The sequence below is a fragment of the Dasypus novemcinctus genome, chromosome 4 (genome assembly GCF_030445035.2).
Source record: "Dasypus novemcinctus isolate mDasNov1 chromosome 4, mDasNov1.1.hap2, whole genome shotgun sequence".
NCBI classification, from domain to species: Eukaryota; Metazoa; Chordata; class Mammalia; order Cingulata; family Dasypodidae; genus Dasypus; species Dasypus novemcinctus.
In genome coordinates, this window is record NC_080676.1 from 25,907,983 (window position 1) to 25,930,933 (window position 22,951).

General features: G+C 40.9%; 2 protein-coding genes across 5 annotated transcripts in view; one reads left to right on the plus strand and one right to left on the minus strand.

Moving 5' to 3' along the window:
- Nucleotides 1-217: 217 nt before the first annotated feature.
- GMPS (guanine monophosphate synthase) overlaps nucleotides 218-22,951 on the plus strand; it is an 89,629-nt gene continuing 66,895 nt past the window's right edge. The window contains exon 1 of one of the 4 annotated variants that reach the window (XM_058295188.1): nucleotides 218-352. In XM_058295188.1, coding sequence (XP_058151171.1) covers nucleotides 308-352 — 45 coding nt within the window. In that variant the 5' untranslated portion in view covers nucleotides 218-307. Of the gene's footprint in view, nucleotides 353-1,819; nucleotides 2,164-22,951 lie in introns of those variants that run through there. The other 3 variants (XM_071214577.1, XM_004454443.5, XM_071214578.1) reach the window with 3 other exon arrangements.
- Nucleotides 446-907, minus strand: LOC101440522 (small ribosomal subunit protein uS10-like). The gene has a single exon (XM_058295189.2). It carries the CDS (start codon nucleotides 818-820, stop codon nucleotides 461-463), a length of 360 nt encoding a protein of 119 aa, XP_058151172.1. The 5' UTR covers nucleotides 821-907; the 3' UTR covers nucleotides 446-460.

Genomic DNA, 22,951 nt, shown 5'->3' on the forward strand with positions numbered 1-22,951 from the left:
CCAGCACTTAATCCTCCTTCAAAAGGATAGATACTGAAATAAGGAGTAGAGCAAGAGCAAATAGCTGAAAAGACACCTCTTATAGTACATTATCAAAGTAGCCAAGTTAATCATTATTTAATAATAAAGACTTCTAGAACATATTTAAAGTAGGCATTATCTAATACAGATGGGACTTAGCCAATCCTAAATGTCGACACATTCCATACCATTCCAGCTGGATGCTGAGGCAAGTTGAGGCTCTCCTATTGGTTATTACTATATTCTCTGGATTGTTCATACGGACTACCAAGAGAACCCAGTATCCATGGCTTTGGAGAGTTCAAGTATCAATTTTTCAGCTCAAAAAAAGGTGAGATACATTCTTTAAATCTTACTCCCATTAAGGCCTTGGGGCTTTTGTTCCTGTAACTTTTTTTTTTTTTTTTAGCAACTTACAATATTTATTAAAATAATTGACTTAAGCATCTGCAATGGTGACTTCAATCTCTACTCCTGGCTCAATACTGATGGAAGTAATCTGCTTGACAATCTCAGACGGACTGTGCAGGTCAATGAGTCGCTTGTGGATCCTCATCTGGAAACGATCCCAAGTCTTTGAACCTTCACCACAAGGAGTTTTCCTTGTAGTGATTCTTAGAGTCTTGGTAGGCATCCGAACCGGTCCCTTCACTTTGAGGTTCTTTTCCTTAGCGCCTCTAATCAAGTCAGCACACACCTTCTCCAGAGACTTCACGTTGCGGCTGGTCAGGGTGATTCTAGTACGGTGAATAGCCACCTCTGCTTCCACGGGGGTCTTTTCAGTGTCCTTAAAAGCCATGGCTGCGGCGTGGCTTCCTGACCGACTTGTTCCTCGGCGAGAGTGAACAGCGGCGAGTCAGGAGGACCGGGGAGCCGAAAGGCGACTGCTACAGAGACCGCATTTTCCTCGAAAAGCTGTAACTATTTTATTAATAAGCTATTTATCCTTTCTCAGATTTGGTACCTCTTTGGTATCTCCTGTATCATGGGGACACATCTCACTGAATCTCAATTTCCTCGTTTGTAAAAAAGAGGCTAAAAGACATCAGTACTACCTCACTACTTTCGCGGGATGGTTAGAATGAGTTTTTTGAAGGCAGGCTTCTCACTCTGACTCCTTAATATCTTGTCCAAAGCTTGATGCATACAACACGAGTGCAGCAAATGGTAGCATCCATAACTAAGTATTTGTTGACAGGTTTATTAACTGAAAGCCGTTTTAAGTGCTATTTACAAACACAATTTCCACTTTCCTTTCCCAACCCCGATTGAGACCCCTAGGGAGCCAAATTTAAAGTTAGCACTTCTTGGCCGGGTGCTATGCCGTGGCTGGGGGATTGCAGCCCTTTCCCACATACAACCTAAGTAAAAACGTTGCTGCGCAAACAGCTTCATGACCACTCCCCTGGCTCAGCTTCCTACCAAACTGCCGCTCCTAAACCTACTATTTTTGGAAATTCTGAAGGAGCTGTAGGACTTTCGAGAGACCTAAGAAATCAAATCCCCCGCTGACTTCCCTTGAGATGGGCCCACCAAACTCTTAAAAGTTGCCTTGGCCTTCCCCGTGCGGAACCTATGGTGAGACTGAGCCGCCAGCTAACAGTTCTCTCGGGACTCGGCTCTCTGCAGAGCTCCTCTGCACTGCCAGCGAAGGAAGCAACCGGCTGGGTCACCGCTAACTGGCTCCGGCCTCTGCTCCAGACGCCGACGAGGCGGCGGCGCCGCGGGGCAGGGCAGTTTCTCGGCCGGGGGCGGGGCCTCGGCGGCGGGGGCGGGCCTGGTGGGCGGGACCGGCCTAGGGCGGGCGGGATCCGCGGCGGTGGCGGTGGGCTGTCCGCCGCTCCGCCGCGAAGCCGAGCGGACTCGGGCTCCTCCCAGTGGCCGGCCGGGGCGGAAGCAGGAGGTGGGGGCAGCGCGCGCTGCTGGTTTCTCCCGCGGCGCTGGGGCCCGCGTTCCGCCGCCGCTGCTCGACTCGGCTCTTCGCAGGCGGCCGGCTCTCTTCCGCGCCCGCTGGCTCCTCGACCAGGCCTGCCTCCCAGCCCGCGGCCCCGACTGCGCCGGCCCACTCCCGCCCCGTCTCATACTCTCGCCGCCACCGCCGCGGCCCCGGCCCCGATGGCTCTGTGCAACGGAGACTCCAAGGTCAGTCTCCGGTTGGGGGGTACCTGTCTCGCCGCCTCCGGGCGGGGGCCAGGCTCCAGGACGGGAAGCCACAGCGCGGGGCCCTCTCGACCCCTTCCCCCAGCCCGTCAGTGCAGCCCTGCGGCTCGGGCAGCGGCGCGTCGGAGAGTCCCCGGTTGGGGCCTGTGGCATGTTTTCTTCCCGGGGGTGGGTGCTTTGTTGATTTTGTCTGCGTGTCGGGGTTCTTGCGCCCGCCGAACTCCGGGCGTCGGGGAGGGCGCCCTGTCCCCGCGGCCGCGGCGCGGGCCCCCGCCACCCCCGCGCCTCAGTCGGACGCAGAGCCGGCGGTGCGTGGCGGGAGGATGGGGGTAGGGAGGCGAACGGGTTTGTCCCTGGGTGAGGGGGATTTCCCCGTCGCTCCTGGAAGCGGGGGCCTTTTGTGGAGACCGCGTAGCCGGGGGCAGGGTCGTGGGCCTCGCGTGGGGCGCTCCAGCGGTGCCCGGCTCTCGCCTTCCCGCCACCTTGTTTCCCGCCTGCCCTCAAGGAGGCCCGCTCGGTTCTCCCTTGCGCCGGCCTTGGGGGCGGCGGACGCAGGGCCGGCCCACCGCGGAGGGCGGCCTGGCTCGGCCCACCCCCGGACCAAGCCTCCAGCCAGGACTTGTGTCCCGAGGGTCCTCATTCCGGGGCCCCCTGGCTGTCCTGTGTCTGAGCCGAAGGCTTAAGTAAAAGTGTATCCAGGCCCGCCCCCTTCCAGCTTGCTCCCTGTTTCCTGTCTGGGACCCTCTCCGGGACGCGCGCCGCTGCCACCTCGCCCGCAGGCTTGGAAGTCGGGAGTCCCAGGGTGCTGGAAAAGTTGCTAACTTCCTGTGCACACCCGGGAGAGCATATTTGGGCCACTGCTGCAGTTTTTGTCGCCTCCAACTTACTTTTTGTCTCTAGACCCTTCTCCTTTCCTCGTCCGGCTTCTAAATTAAACTCCTTCGCTTTCACTTCTATGTTAAAAATTTCTTTGGACTGGTGTGCCTTCAGCCCCTCATAAGGACAGTGTCAGCGGGAATCTGCACAGTTTTGAATTGTGATTTACTAGAGCAAGGTGTATTTCTTCCAGTATGCTGCTTATGGCCTGGCTTTAGGACATCACTTCATTAAATTTAATTCGGGTGTGTGGAGTTTAAATTTCCGGTGGGAATTGATGTTATGAGTTAGGTAGTGCTTCATTCAGGCAGATTTTAATATTCTTTTGCAAAGGTGGTGTAACATCTAATGGGTCCTCTCTGCGAACGATTGCTTAGTACGTGGTAAACATTCAAAACAGTTTGTTGAACAAATGAGGAAAGTTTATAAAAAAGCTCTTTTAAACCCAGTAAATTGTTGCTTAGACCAGTTGGAGCTCATTCTTAGTATGAAGATAATCAAACCTTTAACTGCTGACCTCAGAAACTAATATACACCTCAGTGTTCAGTCCATCTTTTTCCTGTACATTACTTGACTTGCAAAGCATTTTTCTTGTCCCTCATCTTGATGCTTTCCAGGTAGCCTTAGAGGTGCTTTCCAGGTACCCTTAGAGGAAACTATGATATTAGAAGCACTCAAATCTAATTTTCAGACTTTGAAAAATGAGTAATGTATTTGAGATATTTCCATAAATTTAAATGACAGCAGAAAATTCACGATTCAATTTCCAAACTACTTTGTCTCAGGATTATATAACGTGTAATTTTTTCCCTAACTGGGTGTTTCTTTGGAAATTTTAAAGGGAATTTTGATCAATTTGATATATTTGAGCCTAAGGTGGATTGCAATTGATTTCTTTTTCTTTCAAGGTCCTTTATGTTTTGTAGAATAATTAGGCATAGATGTGGATCAAATCAAGCATTTTCCAGAGAAACAATCCAGGAAATAAACATTTCATATCTGTGATTTTATGTACCAATGAGGTTAAAAAAAATCCTTGACAATTAAACCCTGACATGCTGTCGATCATAAGGAATGTTTCAAGTAAAGAGATGTTTAAATATGGGGAAATGTATTAAAATACATGAAATAAGATATTTTGAAGAAATCCACCTGGAAATTTGAGTGTCTATTTTCCATAGTCCCAGGAGTAAAATACAAGTACTTTACCCAAACTTGTACTTTACCTTTGAATAAAATACAAGTACTTTATTCAAACTTATATTTACATTGATTGTGCCTTGACAGTTGTGTGTAAATTCTCATTCATAAATTAAAGTGAAAAAAGAGCTGGTTTTGATTACTATTTCTGGTGCATTTCAGTTTGACAGGATTTTCTGAAGCATCATTTTTGCATGATAAAAATTAGAGAGATCTAAAAGATTTAAAAGCATTCAGGCTATTTTCATTAGTTTTATACACAGAATAACATTTTAGACTTGGAAAGTAATTTTTTTGTGTTCTAGCTTCCTAAACTAAAAAAAATGTAGCTGGGATTAGAACCTACCTTTTCTTTTTCTTCCAGATTACTTTGGTCATGGATTCAAGGCAGAGATTTGTTTCCTTAAGGAACTCATTTAAGGTTTTTTAGATAAAGGTCTTATTTAATATAAAACCCAGAGCACAGATGAATAGCTTGTCTTTAAAAATGTCTTAAAACCTATGTCAAAGTTGTATTTGAGGGGAGCAGATGCAGATCAAGTGGTTGAGTGCTTCCTTCCCATATATGAGATTCTGAGTTTGATCCCTGGTTCCTCCTGAAACAAACAAACAAAAAACAGCTTTCATTGGGGAGTAGATATAGCTCTGCTGCATGAGTGGATGAATGCCTGCTTCCCATCTAGGACTTCCTGGGTTCAATCCCCTGTACCTTCTAAAAAAATGTTGTATTTGACATAGTAACTTTTTTTGATTTAATTAAGGCAGCATTATCAGAGAGGTGTTCTTTAGGTGATTTGTCATGGTTCCCACTGTTTGCTCCTATCAAAGCCTCAGACATAAAAAAAATTATTATTGTTATTATTTTTAATTTTCAGCCACAGTATCTTTGAGCCCAGAGCACTTAACTTTTAAAAACGACGTGATACTGTCTCCAAAGAAAGCAAGTTAGAATGACAAGGTGTTTTTTCTTAAAAATTTTTTTTCTTTATTAGAGAAGTAAGCATATTAAACAAGCATGCATTATGTGCAGAATTCCCATACACCGCTCCTCCATGACCACCTTTGTTGTGGAACATTTGTTACAGATTATGAAAGAACATGATCAGACTAAGACCGCTGCTAACTGTGGTCCATAGCATGCACTTGGTATATTTTTTCCATATACTATTATTAACACTATGTATTAGTATTGTACATTTGTGAGAACACAGTCATGTTTGTTCTGTTAACTACAGTCCATCTTCCACCACATGGTTCACTCTGTTATACAGTCCCATGCCTTGTACATTCTATCCAAAGGGTATAGTCTGGCCCTCAGTTCCATCACAGAATTGTGCTGTCATCATCCCCGTAAATGTTTAAATGTTTTCTTAGACCAAGAGAAAAAAAATCCCATACCCCCTTTTATTGACCCTTAAGTCGATGTATAATACGTTCTTTGACATTGATGCAAGAATTTTCAGTATTGCTGTTATCTATAGTCCATAAGTTACATAAATTGTATTTTTCCCATGTATCACTATAGTCTTTTTTTTTTAGATTTTTATTTTATTTATTTATCTCCCCTCCCTCCTTCCCCTGTTGTCTGCTCTCTGTGTCCATTTGCTGTATCACTATATTCTTACCACCTTGTAATAGTGTCTTATATTTGTTCTAGTTCATAGAAGAATATTCTTATATTTGTATTAACCACAATCCTTATCCACTTTCGGGTTATTCTCTAGATTTCTTTCAGTTGACATTTACATCCCTAGACTACTCCTTTCAGCCACAATCCCATTTATAAACCAGCCGTGTTCTACTTGTTAAAGTATATTACCATCAACTCTATCCATTTCTACACTTCTACAGTCAAGCTAACTGAAAATTCTACACACATTAACTATCAGTACCCCTTCTCAGTCCTAATCCCATCTCCTAGTAATTTATATTCTACGTTTCAACTCCATGTGTTTATTCTTTGTATTTAGTTTATAGTAGTGAGACCATATCATATTTGTCTTTTTGTGTCTGGCTTATTTCACTTAGCATAATGCCCTCAAGGTTCATCTATGTTGTCCTAATTTCGTTTCTTCTTACTGCAGTGTACTATTCCATCATTTGTATATACTACACTTTGTTTATCCATTCATTGGTTGATGAACATTTGGGTTGTTTCCATCTTTGGTATTGGGAATAATGCTTCTATGAACATCGGTGTGCAAACGTATGGTCGTGTCACTGTTTTCAATTCGTCTGGATGTATTCCTAGTAGAGGGATTGCTGGATCATATGGCAGTTCTATGTTTATCTTCCCGAAGAACTGCCAAACTGTCTTCTGTACTATTCTGCATTCCCACCATCAGTGAAGGAGTGTTTGTATTTCTCCACATCCTCTCAGCTTGTTTTCTGTGGTTTTTTTTTTTTTTTTTTTTTTTTTTTTAGTAATCGCCATTCTGTGAGGTGTGAGAGGACATCTCACTGTCGTTTTGGTTTGCCTTTCCCTAATAGCTTGTGATATTTAACATTTTTTTCATGTGCTCTTTTGCCATTTGTATTTCCTCTTGGGAGGAATGTCTTATTTAAGTCCTTTGCCCATTTTTAAATTGTATTCCTTGCTCTTTTATGGTTGAGTTGTATGATTTCTTTATAAAGCATTGAAACCAAACCCTTAACCAGATAATGTGGTTTCCAAATATTTTCTCCCATTGAGTGGGTTGCCTTTTCACCTTCTTAACAAAGTCCTTTGAAGCACAAAAGTATTTAAGTTTGAGGAGATTCCATTTATCCATTTTTCCTTTTGTTGCTTGTGTTTTTGGTGTAAGACTTAAGAAACCACCCCCTACCGCCAGGTCTCCAAGATGTTTCTCTACATTTGTTTTAGTTTTATGGTTCTTGTTTTTTATATTTAGGTCGTTGATCCATTTTGAGTTAATTTTATTTTTTTTAAAGATTTATTATATTTCTCCCCCCTTCCCCCTCCCCCGCCCCGGTTGTCTGTTCTCTGTGTCCATTTGCTGCGTGTTCTGTCTGCTTCTGTTGTTGTCAGCGGCACGGGAATCTGTGTCTCTTTTTTTGTTGTTGTTGCATCATCTTGTTGTGTCAGCTCTCCGTGCATGCGGCACCATTCCTGGGCAGGCTGAACTTTCTTTTGCACTGGGTGGCTCTCCTTACGGGGTGCAGTCCTTGCACGTGGGGCTCCTCTGAAGGGGGCACCCCTGTGTGGGGTGGCACTCTGCGCGTATCAGCACTGCGCATGGGCCAGCTCCACACGGGTCAAGGAGGCCCAGGCTTTGAACCGTGGACCTCCCATGTGGTAGAGGGACGCTCTATCCACTGGGCCAAGTCCACTTCCTTGAGTTAATTTTTGTTTAAGGTATGAGGAGGGGTCCTCTTTCTTTCTTTTGGATATGGATATCCAGTTCTCCCAGCCATTTGTTGAATAGACTGTTCTGTCTCAGGTGGGTGGGTTTGACAGCGTTGTCAAAAATTACTTGACAATAGTTGTCAGGGCTTGTTTCTGAACCATCAGTTAGGTTCCATTGGTTTACATGTCTAGCTTTATGCTAGTACCATGCTGTTTTTACCACTGTAGCTATGTAATATGATTTAAAGTCATATTAAAGTCAGAGTCCTCCACCTTTGTTCTTCTTTTTTAAGATGTTTCTGACAAAATGATGATGATGGACAACCCCAGTTCTAAAAACAGTATCTATTACTGCAAGCAAAACACTTCCTTCTATCTGCCCCATAAGATCTAAGTTCCCTCACAGTCCGAGGCAGAGCAGACATCACCTTCCCAAAATCCTCAGGGTTGAGGAATGAGCAAACATTAGGGAGGAAATACAACCATGGACAAAGTAGACTTACTAATATTGTACTAATGGAAGAACATGTAACATTGTTATAAAGATAATGGTTGCCAGAGGTTCTGAGGGGAAGGGGAGGGAATAATAGGTGGAACATCGGATATTGGAATTAACTGTAAACCACATTGTAAACTATAGACCTTGGTTAGTAGCAGTGCTTATTGATGATATTTATTCATCAATTGTAACAAATATACCACACTACTGTAAGGTGTTATTAATAGGGAAATATGTGGGAGGAGGTGGGGGATACATGGAAATCCCTAATACTTTTGATGTAACTTATGTAATCTAAAACCTCTTTAAAAATAAAATTTATTGTACATACACACATATATAAAGATGTTTCTGGCTATTCGGGGCCCCTTACCCTTACAAATAAATTTGATAATTGAGTTTTCCATTTTTTTAAAAAAAAGTCTGTTGGAATTATTATTGGGATTGAATTGAATCTGTATATGAATTTGGGTAGAATTGACATCTTAACAATATTTAGTTTTCTCATCCATGAACATGTAAAGTTCTTCCATTTATTTAGGTCTTATTTGATTTCTTTTAGCAATGCATTTTAATTTTTGGAATCTAATCTTTATGTCCTTGTTTAAGTTTATCCCTAAATATTTGATTTTTTTTGTCGTTATTATAAATGGAATTTTTTTCCTGTCCTCCTCCTCAGATTGCTCATTGCTAGTATGCAGAAACATTACTGATTTTTGTGTATTATTGTATCTTGCCACTCTCCTGAATTTGTATGTTAGCTCTTGTAGCTTTGTTTTAGATACTTTGGAATTTTTTAGGTATAAGATAATATCATCTGTGAACAGCAAGAGTGTTACTTCTTCCTTTCCAATTTGGATGCCTTTTATTTCTTTTTCTTGCCTGATTGCTCTAGCTAGAACCTCTAGCACTGTATTGAACAGTGGTGGTGACGGTGGGCATATTTGTCTTATTCGCATTCTCAGCGAGAAATCTTTCATTCTTTCACCACTGAGTACAGTGTTACCTGTGGGTTTTTCATATATGCCCTTTATCATGTTGAGAAAGTTTCCTTTGATGCCTATCTTTTGGATTGTTTTTATCAAGAAAGAATGTTGGATTTTGTCAAGTGCCTTTTCTGCATCAATTGAGATGTTTATGTGATTTTTCTTCTTTGATTTATTAACGTGGTATATTGCACTGATTGATTTCCTTGTGTTGAACCACCCTTGCATGGCTGGGATAAAACCTACTTGATCATGATGAATAAATCTTTTAATGTGCTTTTGTATTCAGTTAGCGAGTATTTTGGTGAGGATCTTCTATCTGTATTCATTAGGGAAATGTATTCTTTTTCATAATATCTTTATCTGGCTTTGGTGTTAGGGTGATATTGGCTTCATAGAATGAGCTTAGTAGCATTCCTTCCTGTTCAATTTTTTTGGAAGAGTTTGAGTATTGGTATTAAATCTCATTTGAATGCTTGGTAGAATTCACCTGTGAAGCCAGCTGGTCCTGGACTTTTTCATTTTGAGGAGCTGTTTAATGACTATTTCAATCTCTGCTTGTAATTTGGTTTGATGAGGTCTTCTCTTCTAGGGTCAGGGTAGGTTTTGTTCGTATTTTCTAGGAATTTTTCCATTTTTAGGAATTTTTCCATTTCATTTATACTGTCTACTTTGTTGGTGTACAGTTGTTCTTAGTATTCTCTTTTGATCTCTTTTATTCCTGTGAGATCTGTTGTTATGTCCCTGTTTTTGTTTCTGATTTTATTTGCATCTTCTCTCTCTTTCTTTTTTTTGTCAGTCTAGCTAAGGGTTTGTCAATTTCGTTGATCTTGAAGAAATAACTTTTTGTTTTAATTTCCTTTGCTTTTTTTGTTGTTGTTCTCATTTTAATTTATTTCTGTTTTGATCTTTCTTTTTGCTTGCTTTGGGCTTGTTTGCTGTTCTTTTTCTAGTTCCTCTAGGTGTGCAGTTAGTTTCTTGATTTTAGCTCTTCTTTTTTTTAGGGTTGGCAAGGGAATATAGTGTTTATTGAGAAATGAGAGAAAAGAAAAAAGGTACACACCTCAGACACAGGAGTGGACTTGCTACAGGGTGAGATGTGTGTGGGGCCACAGGTTAGGCCTTTTTAAGACCTTTTCTCTTTCCCTTTTCTAATGTTGGGGAGGGGCCCTATCTGTTTGTTATTTGATTGAAGGCAACCAGTCATTATTCTTTAATGTAAGCAGTGAGGGCTATAAATGTTCCTTTTAGCACTGCTTTCACTGCATCCCATAGGTTTTGATCTATTATGTTCTCATTTTCATTCATCATTCTTATTGATTTATCTTGCAATTTCTTCTTTGATCCGATTATATAAAGTGTGTTGTTTAATTTCCTTGTATTTGTGAATTTTCCCTTTTTCTGCCTGTTGTTGATTTCCAGCTTTATTCTGTTACGATCAGAGAAAGTGCTTTGTATAATTTTTTTTAAAAGATTTATTTTTATTTCTTTCCCCTCCCCCCCACCCAGTTTTCTGCTCTCTGTGTACTCTTCTGTGTCCTCTTGTATTCTTATCAGCAGCACGGGGAATCTGTGTCTCTTTTTGTTGCGTCATCTTGTTGCGTCAGCTCTTCGTTTGTGCAGTGCCACTCCTGGGCAGGCTGGACTTCCTTTTGCGTGGGGTGGCTATCCTTACAGGGTGCGCTTCTTGCGCGTGGGGCTCCCTTATGCGGGGGACACCTCTGCGTAGCACTGCACTCCTTGTGCGCATCAGCACTGCGCGTGGGCCAGCTCACCACATGGGTCAGGAGGCCCTGGGTTTGAACCCTGGACCTCCCATGTGGTAGGTGGATGCTCTCTCCGTTGAGCCAAGTCTGTTTCCTACTTTGTATAATTTTGATCTTTTAAAATTTTTAGGATCTGCTTTGTGACCCAACATATGGTCTATCCTAGAGAAAGATCCATAAGCACTTGAGAAGAATGTGTACCCTGCTATTTGGGGTGCACTGTTCTGTATGTTTATTAAGCTTAGTACATTTATTATATTTTTCAAGCTGTTTCTTTATTGATCGTCTGCCCACTTGATCTGACCAGTGATGAGAGTGGTGTATTGAAGCCTCCAACTATTATTATATAGATCTGTTTCTCTCCTCAGTTTTTAAAAATGGTTTTATTGAGATATCTTCATATACCATACAATATATCCAAAGCATACAATCAGTGGCTTTTAGTATAATCACAGTGTTGTGCATTTATCTCCACAAGAGATATCTTCATATACCATACAATATATCCAAAGCGTACAATCAGTGGCTTATAGTATAATCACAGTGTTGTGCATTTATCTCCACAAAAAATTCTAGAACAATTTTATTCCCTAAAAAGAAAACCTCCATATCCCTTGGTCATCACCTCTCAATCCCTCTATCCTTTTCCAGCCCTACATAATCACTAATCTAATTCCATTTTTATAAGTTGATTTACACTTACATTTTATGTAAATGGAATCATATGATATGCAGTACTTTGTGTCTGGTTTCTTTCACTTAACATAATGGCTTTTCTTTTTCTTGCCTGATATTAATGTCTTGTAACATTAACATGTATTTGTTCAGTTTCAAAGAAAAACAGTCTTGTATATACAATATTACCCATATATTTTACATGAGGTTTTACTATGCTATACAGTCTTATGTTATATTTTTTAGCTTTCCTTTTAGTAAAGGACTTTCCCTTTTAATCACTGTTATACCCATGTAATAGCAGTGCTAGTTACAGACACTATGTTGTGATTTCACCTTTTCTATTCATTTCCAAATATTAACACACAGCTTTTTTACCAACTCTACACAAGTCAACTCTAAGTTTTCCATTCTTTAACCATATTCTCTTTTCTGGTGACCCATATTCAAATTGTATTATTCAAGCTCTCTGTTCCTTTATTGATCCTTTGCCCAGATGGTCCATCTTATGATGAGAGTGGTATATTGAAGTCTCCAACTATTACTATAGATCTGTTCCTACTTTAGTTTTGCCAGTGTTTGTCTTGTGTAGTTCTTATATAATTTGGGGCATCCTGGTTAGGTGTATATATGCTTTTTTTTTTTTTTAATTTATAATATTTTAGGAGGTACTGGTGGTTGAACCTGGGATCTTGTACATGGGAAGCCAGAGCTCAGCCACTGATCTACACCCATTGCTCTGGTGCATAAACATTTATGATTGTTTTTTCTTTCTGGTGAATTGCCCTTTTTATTAATATATAATGTCCTTTCTTGTCTTTAATAACAGTTTGATTTTAAAGACTACTTCATCTGATTTAAGTAAAGCTACTCCAGCTTTCTTTTGGTTACCACATGCATGGAATATCTTTTTCTAGCCTTTTACTTTCATTCTGTTTGTATCCTTGGGTCTGAGGTGAGTGTCTTGTAGACAGCATATGGATGGCTTATATATTCTTATCCATTCTACCAGTCTGTCTTTTGATTAATCCATTAACCTTCAATATTATTACTGTAAAGACATTTCTTACTTTACCCCTTTTTATCTTTGGGTTTTATATGTCATATCTTGTTTCCACTACTCTTTTACATTTTTAGTTGTAATTATATCACTTTTAGTGATATTATTTTCATTTCTAGACTCTCTCCAAGCCTCTCTCTCCTGTCTTTTCAGACTGTAGCACTCCCTTTAGTGTTTCCTGCAAAGCTGGTCCCTCTCTTACAAACTCCCTCAGTTTCCGTTTATCTGTGAATATTCTAAACTTGCCCTCATTTTTGAAAGACAGTCTTGCCAGATGTAAGATTCTTGGCTGGCAGTTTTTCTCTTTCAGTATCTTGACTATATCATGTTGCTGCCTTCCATGGTTTCTGATGAGAAATCTGCACTTAGTCTTATTGAGTATCCCTTGTATGTGACAAATCTCTTTTCTCTTGCTGCTCTCAGGATTCTCTCTTTATCTTTGGCATTTGACATTCTGATTAGTATGTCTCAGAGTAGATCTGTTTAGATTTATTCAAGTGGTAATATGTTGTGCTTCTTGGACACAGATATCTATGTCCTTTAAAAGATTTGGGAAATTTTCTACCATTATTTCCTCAGATATTCCTTTTGCTCTTTTTCCCTTCTCTTCTCCTTTTGGGACATCCATAACACATAGGTTTGCTTGTCTCTGGCTGTCATTTATTTCCCTGAGTCCCTTTTCAATTTTTTCCTTTCTTTATCTGTTCTTTTGTATGTTTGTTTTAGAGGTCCTGCCATCAAACTCACTGATCTTTTCTTCTTTCTCTTCAAATCTGCTGGTATATGTTTCTGGTGAATTTTAAAAAATTTTTTACATTTGAAAATTTTTCATTTTCTAATTTTTCTTTATCTTTCCAGTGTTTTTAATTTCATTTACTGTACCTTTCATTCCCATAAGATCTGCTATTCATCTGTGTATGTCTTCAAATTCTTATTTGTATGCACTCAATGACTTCTTGATGTCCTTAATCTCTTTAGCCACCTCATTGAATTTATTATGGAGGTTTGTTTGAACTTCTGTAATTAGTTGTCTCGACTTCTTTATGTTACCTGGAAGCTTAGTTTATTCCTTTGACTGGGCCATATCTTCTGGTTTCTTGATATGGATTGTGATTTTTTTTGTTGATGTCTTGGCATCTGATTTACTAGATTTATTTATTCTTGGCCCCTTTCCTGTTTTTAATCTAGAGCTTTCTATTTGATTGGCTCTGTGTTACAGCCCCTCTTCTTCTGGTCTTTTTCATCTGTTTCTTGCCCTTTCTTCCTTGCTGGTTATAGAATATGAGCCAAGGATGTGCTTGGTACTGTAAGCCATGGAGACTGAAGCTGCCCATATTGTCCCAGGAACCAGTGAAGCTTCTCCCACCTTTTTCTCCTGTCAGGGGTAGGGATGGCGCTGCAGCTGTGTGCAGTAATCCAAGCTGTGCAGGCCAAGACCTTTTGTAGTTGCCTGTAGAAACTGATAAAGTTCCATGCTCCTTCCTTCCCTGCCTGGGACAGGGATGGAGCTGCAGCTGTGAGCAGCACATTAATCCATGTAAGTCAAAACCTACTGCAGTTGTCCAGATAGACTGATGAAGCAGTGGCCCTCCTCTTCCCTTCTCAGGTGTGCCCAGCAGTCTAGTCCGTGTATGCGAAAGCGACTGGGGTTGCCCAGAGAGGTTGAGGGAGCATTGTTCCTCCTCCTGCTCTGTCAGGGATGGGGATACACTATAGATGTATCTAATAATCTAGTTAGTGCCAACTGAAAGTGGCTGCACTTGCCCTGGGAGGCTGACTGAGGGCACACTATACCTCCTCCTATCCTGTCAGGAGCGGGGATGGAGCCACAAGAGTGCCCAATACTCTAGTCCAAGGAGGCTGAAAATGCTTGCAGTTGCCTGGGGAGGTTGAGGAAACACTGCCCCTTCCTATGGGGAGTACAGGTGTATTCACGGGTTTGCCCACCAAACTAGTGGGTGCAGGCCTGTAACAGTTTGGCATTGTTCATGAATTCCAAAAATAGATATTAGATTATGTTTGTAAACTGGTCTGTATCTGGGCATGATTAAATTATGATTAGGGCTTTGATTCTATGTTAGTAGGGCATTGAGTCCCTCCTGGGTGGGAACTCACAGGTAAAAGACATGGCAAAGTACAGAATTGGAGTTTTGAGCTGAGCCCAGGAAGTAAGCACACAGAGAAGCAGAGCAGCTGAGTCCAGACAGAACCAAGCCACAGGGAGAGAGACAGAGATGGTCACCTGATGGTGTACAGCTGGCCTTGTGGAGAGAGGCAAAGCCTAGATAGCCTCATAATCTATGGCTGACCTTGTGGAAAAAACAGAGGAGCTGAGCCAGGAGAGAAATGAGCCCTGGGAAGAGAGGAGCCCAAGAACCCTGAACCCTTTTGCAGATGCCAGCAGCCATCTTGCTCCAACATGTGGCAATAGACTTTGATGAGGAAAGTAACTTATGCTTTATAGTATAACTGGTAACTGTAAGCTTCTACCCCAAATAAATACCATTATAAAAACCAACCAATTCCTGGTATTTTGCTTCACCACCCTTTGACTGATTAATACAAGGCCCAACTAGTTTCCTCCCTGCTGGAGGTGGGCTGGAGCCTAGGCTATTGCTACAGTCCAACCTAAGTGGAAAGAAGCCGGTCTCTACTGTCACTGTAATATTCAGTCAGCCCTGTTTCCATCATGCTGGGGGCAGAGTTAAAATGGCTGCTGCTGACCTCTTTCCAGCTTGGGCAAGTTAAAACTTTAGCTGTTTTTTTTTTTTTTTTAAAGATTTATTTTTATTTATTCCCCCCAGCTGTCCACTGTCTGCGTCCGTTTGCTGTGTGCTCCTCTGTGACCGTTTTCATCCTTATCAGGGCACTGGGAATCTGTGCTTCCCCTTGTTGCGTCAGCTCTCCACGTGAGCAGTGCCATTCCCAGGCAGTCCGCACCTTCCCTTGCGCTGGGCGGCTCTCCCTATAGGGCGCACCCCATGTGCATGGGGCTCCCCCATGTGGGGGACACCCCTGCGTGGCAGGGCACTCCCCATGTGCATCAGCACCGTGCATGGGCCAGCCCCACACGGGTCAAGGAGACCCTGGGCTTGAACCGCGGACCTCCCATGTGGCAGGCAGACGCCCTATCCATTGGGCCAAGTCGACTTCCCTTTAGCTGTTCTTAATGTTGGACTGTAGCCAGCTGAATTTACTAATCAGTTGCTGAAATCAGTGCCTCACTCTCTCTTCCTCCCTGTTTTTGGGAATTAAAATTTACAACTCCAGCCAGGGATTAACTCCTAGGTGGCTTGCACCACCAGGGAGGGATGGGTACCATCCTCCAATGTGTGAAGTCCTATACTCCCAGATCTTCACTGCAGATGGACAGTCTCCTTTTCTTCCAAGGTTGTTGTAGGATATTCTTCCTCGTCTCCTGGGCCTCCCAAACAGTTGATTTAGATAGTTCTGGCTGATGACTCCTTACTCTGCCACCATCTTACCCTTCTTCTCCAGCAAGGCATCTCTTAAATTAATCTTCTGGAAATTATCCCAAATATTAGGGAAGAAAAGCAGTAAGTTTGTAGTAGGTTGAATTATGTATCCCAACAAATACGTATTCTTAATTTTAATCTGCCGATTTTTTTTTCCCTTTAATTTTTATTATAACATATACATTTTTCCATTTTAGCCACTTACATGCGTACAGTTCAGTGGTGATTATATTATATTTATGATGTCACGACTATTTTCATTACCCCAGACAGAAACTCCACACCCACTAAACACGAATTTTACTTTCTATCTCTATGAATTTGCCTGTTCTAGTTATTTCATATCACTGAAATTATATAGAATCTGTTGTTCTGTTTTGGCTTGTTTCGTAAAACATGTCTTCAGGTTTCATCCATATTGTAGCATGTATCAGAACTTCATTCTTTTTTACTGCTAAATATTCCATTGTATGTATATACCACATTTTATTAATTCAGTTGGTGATGGACACTTGAGTTGCTTCTACCTACTGTCTATTGTGAATAATGCTGCTATGAACCATGTGCAAATATCTGTTCTAGTCTCTGCTTTCAGTTCTTTTGGGTATATACTTAGAAGTGAGATTGCTGAGTCATATGGTAATTTTTCTAAGGAACTGCTCAACTATTTTACACAGTAACTGCACCATTTTACATTCTTACCAACAATGTATACAGTTCCTATGTCTCTGAATCCTTGCAAACAAAAGTTAACTTTCCATTGTTTTAATAAGGGCCATTCTGGTTGGTGTGAAGTGGTATCCATTGTGGTTTTGATATGCATGTCCCTCATGGCTAATGATGTTGAGTATCTTTTCATGCATTTTTTGGCTATTGATCTTCTTTGGAGAAGGTCTTTTACCCATTTTATTTATTTATTTATTTTTTTAATTTTTTTTATTTTTTTTTTATTGACTTTGTAATAATATTACATTAAAAATATATATGTGAGGTCCCATTCAACCCCACCCCCCCACCCCCCCTCTTCCCCCCCCAACAACACTCGTTCCCATCATCATGACACATCCATTGGATTTGGTAAGTACATCTTTGGGCACCTCTGCACCTCATAGACAATGGTTCACATCATGGCCCATACTCTCCTCCATTCTATCCAGTGGGCCCTGTGAGGATTTACAATGTCCGGTGATTACCTCTGAAGCACCATCCAGGGCAGCTCCATGTCCCAAAGACGTCTCCACCTCTCATCTCTTCCTGCCTTTCCCCATACCCATCGTCCACCATGTCCACTTTTCCCAATCCAATGCCACCTCTTCTATGTGGACATTGGATTGGTTGTGTCCATTGCACCTCTATGTCAAGAGGAGGCTCAGATTCCACATGGATGCTGGATGCAATCCTCCCATTTTCAGTTGTAATCACTCTAGGCTCCATGGTGTGGTGGTTGTCCTTCTTCAACTCCATCTTAGCTGAGTGTGGTAAGTCCAATAGATCAGATTGTAGGTGCTGGAGTCTGTTGAGGCTCAGGACCTGGCTATCACATTATCAGTCCAGAGATTCAAATCCCCTAAATATATCTTAAACCCCAACATTAACTGCACCTCCAGCACATTAGCATGAAAGTCTTATGAAGGGAGATCCCATTTGAGTCCAGATTCATCACACATAAACACCATTTCCAAAGAGGGGCCATCTGCCCTGGTAGTTAACCCCATCGGCCATGACCATAACTCCCATGGGTCTCTTTAGCCCTCAAAGGAACCAATATCTGGGGGTTGTATCTGCTTTATCTGTCTCTCTGACTCTGCTCAGTTGTGCATGAGGGCAATCCTTCTGCCAGCCTCCAGACTCTTTTTTAGAAACTCGTAGCCATATAAACTCATTTCTCCTTTCCATTTCCCCCTTACTTTAGGTCAAACAGCATTTTAAAGTCATGGTATTTTATGTAGACATGGATATTCTGCTGATCCGCATTGAACCTTCCGTATAAGGTCATTTTCCAGTTGCATCATCTGTTGGTAGTTGATAGTGGTCCCTCGTTGCCAGGGAGGCTCATCCCCGGGTGTCATGTCCCACGCTGGGGGGAAGGCATTGCATTTACATGCTGAGTTTGGCTTCGAGACTGGCCACATTTGAGTAACATGAAGGCTGACAGGAGGAAATTCTTTTTTACCCATTTTAAAAATTAGGTAGTTGTTTTTTTGATCTTGAATTGTAGGAATTCTTTATATATTGCAGAGACAAGTCTCTTATCAGATATATGAATTGCAAATACTTTCCCCATTTTGTGGATTTTCTTTCACTTTCTTAGTGGTGTTCTGTGAAGTAAAAAGGCTTTTAATTTTAATGAAGTACAATTTATCTATTTTTTTTTTTTGTCATTTGTGCTTTTGGTTTTGTATCTAAGAAGTCATTGTTTAATCCAAGGTCACGAAGTTTTGCATAATTGCCTAAGGTTACATCTAAGAATTTTATAATTTTAGCTCTTTTATTTAGGTGTCTGATCCATTTTGAGTTCATTTTTGTATATGGTGTGAGGTAGGGATCTGACTTAATTCTTTTTCCATGTGACTGTCTACTTGTCCCAGTAGTACTTATTGAAAAGACCATTCTTTACCCATTTAATGGTCTCGGCATCCTCATTGAAAATCATTTGAGGATAAATTTGAGTGTTTACTTATGTACTGGCAGTTACATTGGTCTATATGTCTATCCTTATGTTATTACATAGTCCTCACTATTATAGCTTTGTAGCTTGTCCTCCAACTCTGTTTTTCAAAGATTATTTTGTCTGTCCTTTTACCAGAATATGCTTATCAATTTCTGCAAAGCATCCGGTGGAATTTTTTTTTTTTAGGTACCAGGGACCAGGGATTGAATCCAGGACCTCATATATGGGGAGCTGATGCCCAGCCTCTGAGCCATATCAGCTCCTGAGTTGGTTTTTTCATTTGTTTTGCTTGTTGTTGTTGTTGTTGTTGTTTTACAGATTTTTAATTTATTTCTGTCCCTTCCTCCCTCCCCTCCCCACCATTGTCTGCATACTGCGTGTGTTCTTCTGTGTCCGCTTGGATTCTTGTCAGTGGCACTGGGAATCTGTGTTTCTTTTTGTTGTGTTATCTTGCTGCGTCAGCTCTCCGTGCATGCAGTGCCCCTTCTGGGCTTGCTGTGCTTTTTTCACGTGGGGTGCCTCTCCTTATGGGGTGCACTCCTTGCCCATGGGGCTCTCCACACAGGGGACATCAGCACTGTGTGTACCTCAGCACTGTGCGTGGACCTTGCATGCATCAGCACTATGCGTGGGCCAGCTCACCACATGGGTCAGGAGGCCCTGGGTTTGAACCCTGGACCCGCCATGTGGTAGGCGGACGCTCTATTGGTTGAGCCAAATCCACTTCCCTTTTTTTTTTTTTTAGGAGGCACTGGGAACCAAACCCAGGATATCTCATGTGGAAGCAAGCACTCAACCACTTGAGCCACATCCACTCCCCAGGTGGAATAATGATAGTAGGGAAGTAGTGTCATCTTAACCATATTAAACATGGGAAGTCTTTTCATTTAAGTCTTTAATTTCTTTCAACAGTGTTACCTAGCTTTTCAAGTATGTTTTATACTTACACAAATCCCAAAATATTTATTTTAAAGATGACTTTTAAAATATACCTATCACAATTCTATTATAATGTCTTAAATTTTATTATATCTTAAAAATGAGTAATTCCATAATATCATTAAATATCTAACCAGTGTTCAGTTTTTCCCAATTTTTATAAAATATTTTTACAATTGACTTGTTCAAGTCAGGGACCAACCAATGTTTACCCATTATATTTGGTTTATATTCGAGTCTCTCTTAACTTTGGATTTCCTACCTTTTCTCCCCTGTTTCTTTGTTGAGGAAATCTAATAATTTGCCCTATAAACATTTCCAAAGTCTACATTTTTCTGATTTCTTTCCCATGGTGTCATTTAACACATTCTTCTGACCTCTATTTCCTATAAACTGGAAGTTTAGATGGAGGCTTGATCAGATTTTTTTTTTGGTCAAAAATAATTTGTAGGTCGTTGTTTACTAAGTGCATCACATTAAAGTTACATATGCTGGAGTCTCTATCTTTGCATGTGAAGATTGACCCTTTAATTCTGGTGTTGCCAATTTATATATTTCTTTTCATGTTTCTCATCAGCCTTTCACCTGATGGTTTTAACAGCCAGTGCCTAGTTCAGTTCTTCTCAAACCTCTATAATGAAGAACCAATCTTGTGTTTTAAAAAATTTTCTAATACATCAGGAACTATTACTTTTGTAAAATATGATAAATTACTGGACAAATGAGATTAGAAAAATCAAAGACGTACGAAATGCAAATCCCAAATTTTTATCGTAGATTCAACAGAAATAAAATGACTCTGTCAATTTGTTATACAAATTTAAAATGTTTACTTAAAATTTATGTACTTTTTCTTATCCTGCCTGGTAACAGTTTGCAGACTAGCGCTGTGTTTCTTTTGTGGATCGTAGTAACTTAGATCCATTATTTCATTAGGAATTTGCACTATAGTGATATTCTACTTTTACTCTTCATTCTGAAATTCTTTTTTAAGGAACTTCCTCTCATCAACTGTATGATTATCTTGAGGTGGAATTCATATTGAAAGGGCAGAATAAATTATTCCTTTGCATTGTTTTTAAAAACAATTTTTTTTATAGTTTTTTATTTCAGTTCAATAATTATTTCCTACAAAGTGTAGTTCAAGTAGTGGACTACTATAGAAAGGGCCACATGTAAAAAGGACCCTGGGTTTGCGAAGTATAATAGCATCCTAAAAAATAAACCATACACTAAATACCTATGAAATTGTGACATTCTGCCTAAATTTTACATTTTTAAAGGAAAAAAGTGTATAGATCCCTTCTAAGCTAAAATTGTTTTACAAGTATTTAGAAATAGTGATATGAGGGCGCAAAATCAATACTGTTCACAAAATCATTATGTTAAGGAAGAGATAGATAGTCCTTTTGATTATCTTTCATCTCTACATGAAAATTGTCTTGTCATCGTGAGATCATCTTGAGTACACTAGTAGTATGGGGAGGTGAACTTAAGAGAGGAGTGAAAATGTGTGTATAAATCTGTATTGTTTCCATATTCATAGTATTTTGATAATTTGCTTCTCTGCAAAGCACATTTTGTCCTTGTTCATGTGACCAGGCTACCCACATGGGCGCACTCTTGAAATCACTTTAAAAGAACTTTTTTGTTTGTTTGTTAATACTAAAACTCAATGCAAAGTCTGTCAGGACAATTAAAAGTCAATATAAAAAAGCTGAGGAGTTTAATTGAACAGAACTTACCAGACAGAAAAGAGTTCAGAACTTTTCTTTGTGGTTTATTTTTTTAATCCATTTTATTTATGCATATTAATAAAGCAATCATCTGAAGTGTACAGTCTGGTATTTTGTGTAATCACATGGTTGCACAGTCATCACTTCAATCACTGTTAGAGGATTTTCATTATTTCAATAATAATAATAGATACATTGCTGTGGTCTAGGACTCCTGTGAAGAAAAGCTGAATAATTGGGGGGGGGGGGGGGGGGGGGAAAAGAAAAAAAGAAAAAAATAGGATGTGGAATTTTTTCAAGTCAACATTCTTTATCTAAGTTCTTTATCTAACTTTATCCAAGTTCTTTATCTATCCTTTAAACTCATCGCTATATGCCATTCCCTAGTAAGGGACCATGACATTATATTGGGCTTCAAATTTCGGGGAGTTCTGGATCACAGAGTGTTTCAACAATGGCAATGGAGGGATACTGGTATGGGATACCAATGACAGGTGATATATGACTGACAGGGAGCTGTACAGAACATATGTCCAGGGTGCATGGTAATGTTTGGATATACTCATAGTGGCAACAATTAAAAACCACAGTAGGGGGGGTACTGGGTTCCTGGCCAGTGGTGCTCTGTCGTGGTCCCTAGGGGAGCAGCGACAGTCTCCCAGGTACAGTGGTGGGGACCGGGAGGGAGTGAGGGTTCAACAGTGAGCCCCTGATACTAATGACTATGCTTGTGAGCTGATAAACCCAAAATAATAACAAGGCCTAGAGCAACTTTGTGCCTGGGAATTTCCTTCTGTCTGCCTTCATGTTACTCAAATGTGGCCAGTCTCGAAGCCAAACTCAGCATGTAAATGCAATGCCTTCCCCCCAGCGTGGGACATGACACCCGGGGATGAGCCTCCCTGGCAACGAGGGACCACTATCAACTACCAACTGATGATGCAACTGGAAAATGACCTTATACGGAAGGTTCAATGCGGATCAGCAGAATATCCATGTCTACATAAAATACCATGACTTTAAAATGCTGTTTGACCTAAAGTAAGGGGGAAATGGAAAGGAGAAATGAGTTTATATGGCTACGAGTTTCTAAAAAAGAGTCTGGAGGCTGGCAGAAGGTTTGCCCTCATGCACAACTGAGCAGAGTCAGAGAGACAGATAAAGCAGATACAACCCCCAGATATTGGTTCCTTTGAGGGCTAAAGAGACCCATGGGAGTTATGGTCATGGCCGATGGGGTTAACTACCAGGGCAGATGGCCCCTCTTTGGAAATGGTGTTTATGTGTGATGAATCTGGACTCAGATGGGATCTCCCTTCATAAGACTTTCATGCTAATGTGCTGGAGGTGCAGTTAATGTTGGGGTTTAAGATATATTTAGGGGATTTGAATCTCTGGACTGACAATGTGATAGCCAGATCCTGAGCCTCAACAGACTCCAGCACCTACAATCTGATTTATTGGACTTACCACACTCAGCTAAGATGGAGGTGAAGAAGGACAACCACCACACCATGGAGCCTAGAGTGATTACAACTG

Bases quoted from the DNA above. Each gene is read 5' to 3' on its own strand.
- LOC101440522 (XM_058295189.2), bottom strand. From the start codon at position 820: ATGGCTTTTAAGGACACTGAAAAGACCCCCGTGGAAGCAGAGGTGGCT.